Below are 11,635 nucleotides of genomic sequence, written 5' to 3'. Positions count from 1 at the left end.
GTAAATTACAATAAACTAAAATAGTAGCGAAATTTTTCTTCACGCTTCGCGTCTTTAATTGTCACACGGTTTCTTGGTTGGTAGCCTACCCCCTACTGAAAATGAAAAAACGCCTAATTTACCCGATTGAGTCTAACTGTATTCGCAATTACGGGAGAAAGTCTTTTCGCGTTTGCGCTCGCATAAAAATCGTCGACGGTGAAATGTAGGCACAAAATGATTGTCGCATATTATCGGAGACCTTCGATTAGAGGTCGACCGATTATCGACATGGCCGATTATCGAGGCCGATATTATAAGCTTTCCCGATTATCGGTATCGGCCAATGAAGGCCGATATAGCGGCCGATATTTTATATTTAAAAAACATTCAAAAATTTCGGAAATTCAATGCTCCGTGTTTTCAATCTCAAGAAATCGACGACGCAAAGGGCAATATATGACAGATTTACCCTTGCAGGACGAGTTTAGCTGGGTGAGCATGCAGAGAAACTATGCTTCCTGCATTACAATCTATCTTTTCTGAACTGATCTGCAATTCTGTATCATATTTTGCTTTTTTGGTTATCCCAAATTTCATCGAATGTGCACAATTAAGGAATAATTCTTTTCAATTTCAGTTTTCTCGTTTGTTGTTCAGCTTTCTGTGGCATGAACAAGTGCCATCTTGCCTAATATATAATATTTTTGGTGAAATTGTTCTCTGCTTAGTCCATATTAATATCGGCCTATGATATCGGTATCGGCCTTGTGAGTGGCCGATATATCGGTATCGGTATCGGCCTGTAAAAATCAATATCGGTCGACCTCTACCTTCGATATCGATGTGTCCAGACGCCGAATAGTCGTGTCCGTGCAAACTGATCCTAGTGGGTGGTATACAATAGACCCGCAATACTCAACTAGTTTATTTATAAACTTAGAAAATCATACTTGCTTGGCGCGGTTATAGTGGACCGCGCACTCGGTCGTCAATTGCATGTGCCCCTTTAGCCGAAGAGGTTGGCCATTCTTGGTCTATATAGATTACTAATCTACCCATAGGTTAGTTATCTATGGTAATCTAGAGTCTCTCAGCCGTCAGTAACATCCGATGTAGCAACGAAGACATATAGGTGCCGCCGTGCCGGCTTGTGACTTAATACTGAATAGCCTACTTGTCAATTGTCGACAACATCATAGTTGCAGTAGAACGCATTTTACTATATGCATTGCTGTGTACAGCATTAAAATTCAGGCCTGCTGTTCAATTATGATAAATTAGCAGATGTGGTTGTTGCATATATAATAGCATCTTATGAAATAGGTCGGAGCCGGAGCTACTCCTCAAACAACGAGCTCCAGCTCCGGCTCCGGCTGAATTTTGTGTAGAGCTCCGGCTCCGGCTCCAGCTCCGGTGAAAATGCACGGCTCCGGGGCTCCGGCTCCGGGCTCCGGCTCCGGCTCCAAAGCCCTGATTTGGAAGCTACAAAATTAAATCGTCAGAATCTTTCTTCATCGTATCATAAAGGATGATACTGCTTAGTGTTGTTACCCCCATTCACGTTAACGCCAACAGCTTGGTGCAGTGCTACATTTGATGTGAGCAATTCTCTACCACATCCTCAGTTGATTTAGTAGTCACACAAAGCAATAAAGCGACACCCAATACGATTAACATCCCCGTACGACCAATCGCCCGTAGGCCTTACCCGATGGTTGTTATAATAGGGTGGAGTGAAAATGACTTTTTTTTTAATCAAAAAAAGGCGTTCTTAAATCCCGACAAATGACCTAAAATTTCGATAAAAATTGGTTTTATGGGATCACCCGTCTTAAGAAGAAAGTATTCTCTATTGTGAACACAAAACGAGTTACAGCTAAACAACACTAAAATTTGGAAGCGGGTAAATGGCGGGAACAATTATGTTACATGTAGTGTGATTTACACAAGAACAGTTAAATAAAATGAATTTCATCATGTAAAAGCTCACTGGTAAGGGCTGTTACTCCATCTATTTTATAACAGGCCTGCGGGCGATTCATCTGGTCCTTGTGGGCCACCTGGGAACCGTGGGCACTGCATCTGTGCCCCCTGATCTAGAATATGGCTGTGGATTGCGGAAGGAAACCCTGAGTAGTCGTCGAGCCTCTTGAGTAGGGTGGAAGGACACAGTTGTGCTTTGAATGCTGCCTTAGTAGCAAATATATGTGAGGCTCTGGCATTCCAGCCCCTGGGTCTTGAATGTTCTTTGAAATATGAAGCGTACAAGGTTCCTTTCAAAATATGCTTGGCGTAAGACATACCGAGGTGTGAGGGCGGTGATGTGCGCAAAATCGGTAAAATAGCAAAATAAAACCCATGCTCTTCCTAAATGCATGGCGAGTAGCCTTCGGGGACCGGGGAGTGCCGCTGACGAACCGATCGATTGAATACCGTTGCGGAATACCCAAGCGGGCGACGTCTCCGTGAGGAAAAAGAAGAGGCAAGTCAATCTTAGACCGTGGGATCAGTAGCAAATATAACGTGTCAGAAATGGTCACCCAGCCTCGTTTGAGGATGGGCTACTTTCTGGTAACAACAGAATGAGGTCTAAAGAAAAATCCGAGAGGAGAAACAAGCGGGCCCAGCCTGGAAGATCCATTATGGCGTCATGTTGTCGGCTCGGCAGGCATTTGAGGGTATCGGAGTGTGTGTGCGGGCGGATGCCTATTGAGCCACCAACGATCTTATCAAACTTTCAAGCCCTGGATATAAACCAGTATGGCCCACAGGGGTCTGGACTTGCGTTACGACTGTGTCCTGCCACCCTACTCAGGGGGTTCGACGACAATGAAGAGTCTCCTTCCACAGCAATATTCTAAGATCACGGGTCACCGATGTGTAGCCCACTGGCCCTAGGCCGCCCGCAAGGACCAGATGAATCGCCCGGGGGAATGTTATAAAAAGAAATGAAGTAAAAGCCCTTACCAGTGAGCTTTTACATAATGAGATTTATTTATTTACCTGTTCTTGTGCAAATCACACTAGCATGTAACATAGTTACTCCCGCCATTTACTCGCTTCCAATTTTAGTGTTTTTTGCCTGTAAATCGTTTTGTGTTCACAATAGAGAAAACATTCTTCGTTAGACGGATAGAAACATCATATTTTTGCAGCCTTTGCTTTATATATCATGACCCTGCGACCAGTGGTTGTCGAGATGGGCAATTTTACCCCTCACTGGCAGAAATTGGTGGGTTGCCGGCTTTAAAATGGGGGCAATCCCCTAAACACAATTTTTATCGAAGTTTTAGTTCATTTGTCGGGATTCAATAACCCCCTTTTTCGATTAAAAAAAATCATTTTCACTCCACTCTATTGTCATAACAACATGGATTTGATCCCGAAAATAGCGCATACAATTATACCGTTGATTAGTCGGGTGGTCTAATGGTGAAGTCCCAACCCGAAACCTGACCTCAACTGCTTACCCATTGTTTTTTAATACCGGCCTCTAAATGGGGTGCACCATACCCAGGCAATTTTTGAAAGTAGCGCTGGAGAAAAAAAGGTTAAGAACCACAGGCCTAGGCTTTTCGAAGCGCTGCGGTTGCTGTGAGTTTGGCAACGGGCTATCGACACTTATAGTATGCAAGGACCCAGCAATGACTATAAAAATATACACTACCCTGTCTCTGATCATCAGATATAGATATCGATATAAGGATGGTATTCGACATATGTCATCCATGCCTATATAAATCATGCTGTTACGATGAAACAAGAGCTGGCCAATTGTCTATTTGCTTCCTAAAGTTCAATGGACATTTCTATGCAATGTCGAATACGCACTGCGTTACAGAGCCTATAAACATAGCACTAATGGATGAATGAACGAAATATTTATTGCCCGAAAAATCATAAAATACTTGAACTGTAATGCGAACAAAGAGTACAAAAGTGAACTTTGAAACAATTCGTAAAAAGTAGATATATTCTTCCTCGTTTCAGGGATAATGCGAAGCGGGTCTCCGATAGGTCTATGCAATGTAAACATGCTTGCGCATTGCCAACAAAGTGATATCTTGGACCAGCATGGCATGCATCAAAAAACTTCGCTTCCAGAATATCATAGTTGCTGTAATGTACAGTACCAAGAGATAAGGTTTACTGGAACACGTGGTACATTAGTGTAGAATGTAGATCTTGTTGGTGCTCGTGTGAGTTACCTAGTTGTCGCCGACATCTAAACGCTAGTATTCTACCTTATTAGCCTAGCGCCTAAAACATTCTCGGGCTACCTCGGGCGGATTCACGAATTGGTACGCTGGCAAATGCATTTTGCGAAAGTGCATAGATGCATACGTTGTTTTGAACTTATCGGAGACACTGCTTCAACTCTTCGCGGTAGCAATCTACTTCAGGATAGCCGTGATACATGACATATACGCAATCGCAATCCGCGGCGTCATGCGCTTGAGAATCGTGGCATTTCGACTCGCCGTCCATGCCAAAATGCTTATGCGCGATCTCTATCATCCCGCCGTTGATGTAATAATCGCGCAGATCAGGCTCATCTAGCACGGCGTAGGCGACGACAGTGCTTTCGGGTGTCATTCCGCAGTGCTTGTCGAATGCGATCAAGTGTGCGGTTTTGATGAAGTATCTCCTTGCCATTCCCCTGTGACAGTACTTGGAGGCTTGGAGCGCGAAATATATCAGTGAGAATCCAAGCGACGCAGATGCCGCCTTCATTGAATTGATTACATTTTCTTGCGTCCAGTTATCTTCCCTGTTAAAAAGGAGGAGATCACATCATTAATTAATGGTTTTGATCAGTGATTCTCAAATCCCAACATGCGGCTTCAAGGTGGCCTTTTTGCGGCTCTGATTGACTTCTGAACATACCACAAAAATATAATAGACAGTTGTTTGTTTCAATAAATAGGTAGCCAATTTCTGCAAATGAATGCTAAAATTGGGGATATTAGTTATGACTGAAGCCGCCCAAGGCCGCTTCTGAAAACGGGGACAGAGAATTCTTGCGGACGATAGCGTCAAATGCATGGATGAATTCCGGTCATAAAATGATATATCTTGAGTTCTGCTGGTCATATCCTTCATAGATCGTCTCCGTGAAGAGTAAATGTCGACAGAATTTTACTGACATCATAATAACGACTCATCGTATAGTATAAATTGCAATATTGCCGATATTACTAAGCGTATAATCCCCCACAAACTTGTGCATTAAGTGCTGGAATATATGAAGATGTATCACATAACGACATATATAGTATGTTGTAGTAATCATATGCCTTTGCAGTTTATTTGAATGTATTGCACTCACCTCATGCTTTTGAATTAGCTGGATGGTGAGATCCTGATGTAGGTTAGCTACCTAAATTTACGTTATACGTAGCCTACTCGAGTGTTTTCATGCGGCTCCTACTCTGAAGTTAAAAATGTGGCTCCGACATCCAAATAGGTTAAGAACCACTGTTCCACATCATCCATACTGTAGTGACGTCATAAGGAATGATAGTCGAATCGATTCGATGCCTAATACTTCACTCAGAATCGAATCACTCAAGAACTCGATTTACCTCAGAACCCGGAATTTGGCCGACTTTTCCCCTTTGAAGTTATACACATGCATAATACTCTACACTCACTCACCGCAACTGCATAATTGCCCCCTTACGGTCGATTGACATCAGTTTTGAGAGGTCTCCGATGTACTTCTCGCTGTGCTGGTATACGCCGATGAGTCCGTATACGATCTCATCTTTTCCTGAAGCCGTGTGTTTCTTAACGCAGGCCAAACCAGCTCTTCCGTTTTAGTAATCAGTCTGTCAATATCAGAGGCGATCAGAGAAAGAAATATTATACTTTATCGAAGTACACACGTACATTTTGACCACTTGATCTACTCATCCAAGGGGCGATATTTATAGACTGTTACCCATATTCTACAAAGTTTTTAGGATAACTAACAACTTTTCAAACTTTCGCATTTGAAAACTAGAATTTAATTTAGGGTTACGTCCGCATGCCACCCTTCGAAGACATCAGCTTTTTAAAACATCTTAATCTATGTATCGACTATAGTACAGTCGTTCTCATCCTTCTTTCTTCGTGGACCCCTCTGAACCGTCACGGACGCCCGTGGACCACCATGTTTTGGTTCAAATTTACCTTAATTATCGTGCAACCGTCATCTATCTTGGGCCAATATTAACTGTGGGCGAGTGATTAAGAGCAACAAAATGACTTTTCTTGAAAATAACATCATCTTATTTACAGAAATTTGGAAGACTTCTGTAGCGAATTCTGCAGCTGCATTTTTTAAAATATGCGGTCGTATCGTGAAAATCCACGTCATTGATTTGATATGAACGGGTGAGGAAAATCAATTTCCACAAATATAGGTGGAGGCGAATGCAGTAGTTACCCGTAATGCTTCAGATATGGGTACGATATATATTGTATAAATAATGAGAAACAGAACATATAATGTCCAGCCTATGGTGATTTTCATGTAGCAGCTCATCGTGAAGTTATTCTGGAATAGTGATTATTTATATCACAGGTGAAAATTGTTGTTTTGCAAATTACAAATTTTTTCAAACCCGAGCGCATCATCTCCGAACATCAATATGTTTGTATCAGTAGACTATTGGCAATTGGAATGAGAGTGCTCAGTAGAATATTCCCTCTCAGACGGTTTGAGCAGATACGAATCAAAACAGCCTCGTGATTTCTCTAATTAAAAAAATACAAATGAAGTTGTCCACCATTTTGCAAATTTGGAGATTTGTGAACCCCTGAAAATGCTTCGCGGACCCGCGGTCGCGAACCACTGGTATAGTACATTCAAAACCGTATATTTGTACTCCCGCTTGAAGTTGTTTTGAGATGTGTTAGCAATCGTTCCTTTCACATTCAATTGAGTAGGAATCTTACGGCGGTAATTCCACTACTACATGAGTTACCAGTTCCCACAACCTTGACTATCTCTCCATTCGTTAGTGATTGGCACGAATGGTTAGAGTACTCGAATGTGAATCGAGGATTAATTGTAATCATTCGATGCAATTTTCCGATCCTAAAGGCTTTCAAGACCCGTTTGTGGTAATTCACCATGTGAACTAGTAGTACTCTGCTACGCATGTTTCTGAAATGGCATATTTTTGTAGTCGCGGTCAACCCTCAGCATTGCGAGAAATTACAATGAAATAGGTATGGTTGAAGCTATAGCCAGATAGCGTAGTGGTAGATCCACAGCTGCAACACCAATAGGTTGTGGGTTCGGTTCCGACCGAGGTCGACTCCAGAATCACTTCCTAAGTGTTGGAGGTTTATCTGGGCTCGTCCTCGTCATCCAATCTGCGTACGCGGCGCCTCGGCAAATACGGAATCAAAATAAAGAATATCTGCATGATGTGAATGACCATTGTAGTCGAAAAACACCATGAATACCACAAACAGCAAAAGCCATGATTGAAAAATAATCATGGTAAATGAGATTTATAACTACCATTATATTCGTTGTTGTAGTATAAATGATATAAATTTGAACATTTCACATCTGCCATACTGTTATGACGTAATGATGGTTGTTACTGATATAGTCAGCTCTACTCAAAGCATATCGTTCATTTCAAAATCGAATCACTCACTTTCTCAATCATGCCCATCCCTACTGGTCTTACAGTATATTTATGATAACTTTACCTGTCAGGCCACTTGTGCATATACTGACCTCGTAAACGTAATCGAAATAGGCTGATATGAATTTCCTGCGCTTTTCTGGGTCCGGATGAGACCGTCTGAAAGTTGCGGAATTTTGAAACGCTGACGCGCACAGCTGCATAAATTCTTTCCAATCGTCTTCGTTTTCAGTGCATAGTAGCAACCGTTCGCTGCAACCGGTATAATAGCGATAAATCAAAATATATCTCAAACTTCCTAAGCAAGGATTGTTTTGCCTTGCGTATAAACGAGAGAATGAATAATCACTGAAAGTCGTCCGTAGTGTACAAGGCAGGGATCAATATGTTATGACGGGTAAAACTTGAGATGATCATCAGCGAAGTAGCTATCTATCTGCATACCTACATCCCTGTTCGGTTCTGTTACGTGCATACTATATTTAATGACATGATCTGTGATCGAGAGAGCGAGAGGCAAGGAGATACAATAATATTAGACTGTTACTAACTAAATAATGTTACAGACGGGTGCAGGTGATATGATCCTTAAGAGGAATTGCGAATAGTGTCAATGTGATGCATTGTAAATGTTACCTATTTCCGAAATATTTTATCTATTTCACGAGTCTGAAGCGGTATACTATTTATGCTAACGATGATGTCATAATGTATCGATTATGCATGAAATGCGTAGCGGTAAAATGTTGCTGTAGTATTCAATCAGTAACATACGCAATAAGCATAGATCGTGGGTGATTCATTTTCATAATGCATATTTGAAAATTTCACAGGGTTGACATTAAAATTCAAAAAAATATATCATTTCTTTAATTAAATCTAAAAAGGTCAATTTGCTCTGCGGCGGCTTAGGCCAAATTTGGTGCGCAGCCTTTATTTACGCCGGCAAACAATTTAATTAGTGAATGCCCGGATTCCGGCAAAAACCCTAATACACAGTGATCAGCCGGTTTATAACGAAGTACTTCTACTTTTAAGCACGCAAACATGATTTGCTTTGTTTTACCAGTTACTCAAAGGATGTTGATCCTATAGGCTACTAACTATTGACATTTTACACTTTGAATTTGTAAAGTAGAGAATTGCTTCGGGCTGCGCTTGCATCATGGGATTTCAAAGGTGGCCACCTCCTATTATTATGCGCTAAAAGTATGACACATATCGACCAAATCTATTTTCTGAAACTTCTTTCTTCAGTGCTTTTCACATCCCTGTTACCTACTTCTAACCTTTGAAATTTCTACTACAAATTAATTGGGTATGAATTCATGTCGTTACTTCTACTTTTACTAGAGTATAGCAACGCCGATCACCGTGATCACTCTTGCTGATCAGGTATTATATCCCACCAATATGCGTAACTGATTCTCAGAATTTACGTAGGCTATACTGTCAATCCGGAAATATAGGTGAGGCATGACACTTGAAATTGTCACGCAACCCACTCAAAATAGTCACGCCTTTCCACTTACCCTACAAAAACACATTGTACAGTCGTCGCGCTATCAAAATATCTGATAGCTAATGTGAAATAATATTTAGCGTCAGTTCATTCGGCGGTATTATTGATACCAGGTATAGTTTACACGTGAAAGCAATTATTCCCACTATTTCGAGCGAAGGTGAAACTGAACACTTCTCACCGGCCTGTGGATATAAAGCTGTATCAGCTGTACCAGCTGTATCAGCTGTGTCACCCCGTGGATATAAAGCTGTATCAGCTGTATCACCCTGTGGATATAAAGCTGTATCAGCTGTATCACTGAGTGGAGATAAAGCCGTATCACCCTGTGGATATAAAGCTGTAACAGCTGTATCACCCTGTGGATATAAAGCTGTATCAGCTGTATCACAGCTGTATCAGCTGTATCACAGCTGTATCAACTGTATCCCGATCTTATAGGCCTGCTGTTGGCTGCATCTTCTGGCATCGTGTATAGCTGATTATCCAAGTATTCACATAACTGTAACTTAACTACGAAATGCAATGTGTGAAAATAATACCCGCATGCGTAGAAGGAATGAGATTCTTCTATTTTGTAGTATTTACAGAACATGGTGTCTTATATTGTTTAATGATTGGGAGAATAAAATCAGTCGATATTTGTCTGTTGTTCGTATTGATCTCGGTAAAGCTCAGATATTTAATAGGATGAGCTGGGGAAAGTTACAGACTTCGCGGTTGATTTGAGGGGGCACACAAAAAATGAGGTCATGCATGCTGTTGAAATCGAAAGCTACTGCACGTTAGCTGATCGGTGACTGCACGAATTATTGAGTGTGCAGGATCACACAATCGACGCTTCGCGCCATCCAATCCGTGTGAGCGGTGTCCTACAAAACAAAAATCGCACGTAGGCCGTGCTCAAATATGGCAGCCCAGGAATTACGTAAAATAGTATCTGCCTGATGTAAAATGGTTAATATAGTTTAATCTAAACACCATGAATACCAAAGCATCAGTGTTCGACAACGGAGGCCGTTACTAGGGCTGGGCATAATGCTTCGAGTACTCAAATCTGAGTCGAGTAATAATTTCAATGATTCGAGTCAAGTAGTAAAAGACGATTTTTCGAGTACTGAAATTATACGCTCACTGCCACTGAAAGTTATTTATTGAGGAGAATTATAGTTTCGGTACTATTTTCCACTGTACAAGCCTTGAAACCCTAATAGGCTGTATCGCAACATAAGAGACATATAGTACAAAGCTATACTAAAGTTACTGAAAATAAAACAGACCAAAGTCCTGACCATTCCACAACATTGTCACAAAGTGCAATGGAATCGGTATGGTCGAAAAAATACCAAGGTATCTTTAATGTGATGGATAACAGGCATTATATTCTCTCGGTGGCATGAAAGGTACATATTTGAACTTTGACATCCTACATTCTGTTATGACGTAATAGTGAGTGATACTCGAATACTCGACTCGACTCGAAGCATGATACGTGATTCAGAACCGAATTACTCAGATTATAGAAATTAAACATGGAACGGCAACGACAAATTTTGCAGCTTCGTACCGCTTCACCGGGGCTGGAGTGGAGAAGTGTTTTGCATAAACGACTGTAGGATTTCTGGCCATCCAAAAGCTATCTTGCCGAGCGCAGAAATTATTGAATCTGGTCTTGATCAAAAGCTACTGTTGCACCGATTCCGGAAATATAAATTAAAATAATTATCAGGCACTGATCCACCTGGAATCCGTCCTCCAAGTCTGAAATAGTAGTATATAAAGACAATGGGTAAGAGGGAGGGCCGTAACAGCACTTCGTCAGACCCGCTAAAAAACGATTGTCTTGCGCGCCCACAGCGTGATAAACCAAATTTCTGGGGGCTTAACCCCGTCGCGTGATTTCGATGGTCAGCAAAGTTTGTGTGACCTGGTCGACCTAGGCGCCCAAATTTTCTATAATGAATGGGTGGTAATTGCATATATATGTCGCTATAAACTTTTTATCCTCTCAGCCCACGTAATCAGATTTTCCAGTAGCGCTAAGTGAGCTGTTGTCTTGGAAAATGAAGGCCACGTAATAAATAATTAAACATATTCGTGCGTGCCCGTTGGTGGAATTACTTCGTTACATGTTGTTATTTTGTTACCTCTTGTCCGCTTATATAGTAAAAAGATATTGAAACGCATAAAAGTATCAAACTAAAGTAAGCACACGATTCAAAATTGGTATTTCTTCACTGGCAAATAATTTTTCTCTGATGGATGTTATTTGTTTATTTGATTATGACAACATGGGTTTAGGTAGCAGCAGTTTCGGTTCTGGTAAGAGGTCAAAGTCCATTCGGTCTGTTCGAAATGGAAAGGACATGGTTCATTTTTGTCCTTGATGTATATACACCTACTCACGATATATACACACACGATCGGGACTTTAGTATCGGAAATATTTCGCGCATTAATCGCGCTCGTGGACCACTCG

At 41.3% G+C, this 11,635-nt stretch overlaps 1 protein-coding gene across 1 annotated transcript; it reads right to left on the bottom strand.

Annotated features, from left to right (window-relative positions):
- Positions 1–3,852: 3,852 nt before the first annotated feature.
- LOC145436327 (uncharacterized) lies at positions 3,853–9,191 on the bottom strand. Its single transcript, XM_080313680.1, has 3 exons — positions 7,727–9,191; positions 5,641–5,813; positions 3,853–4,753 (listed from the first exon to the last, which is right to left on the bottom strand). Exons 2-3 carry the CDS (start codon positions 5,676–5,678, stop codon positions 4,339–4,341), a joined length of 453 nt encoding a protein of 150 aa, XP_080169806.1. The 5' UTR covers positions 5,679–5,813; positions 7,727–9,191; the 3' UTR covers positions 3,853–4,338.
- Positions 9,192–11,635: the final 2,444 nt, after the last annotated feature.

This window comes from Botryllus schlosseri, chromosome 3 (assembly GCF_051294905.1).
Source record: "Botryllus schlosseri isolate E-star chromosome 3, Bs_hap1, whole genome shotgun sequence".
Classification (NCBI taxonomy): domain Eukaryota; kingdom Metazoa; phylum Chordata; class Ascidiacea; order Stolidobranchia; family Styelidae; genus Botryllus; species Botryllus schlosseri.
The sequence above is the reverse complement of the archived record's forward strand: the minus strand, read 5'-3'. Positions and strand labels throughout refer to the sequence as shown.

What these genes read in the sequence shown, in the direction of transcription:
- LOC145436327 (XM_080313680.1), bottom strand. Translation starts at nt 5,678, where the DNA reads ATGTCAATCGACCGTAAGGGGGCAATTATGCAGTTGCG. An exon ending in GGGGCAATTATGCAGTTGCG is followed by an intron (nt 4,754 to 5,640) that starts GTGAGTGAGTGT and finishes CCTTTTTAACAG; the next exon opens with GGAAGATAACTGGACGCAAG.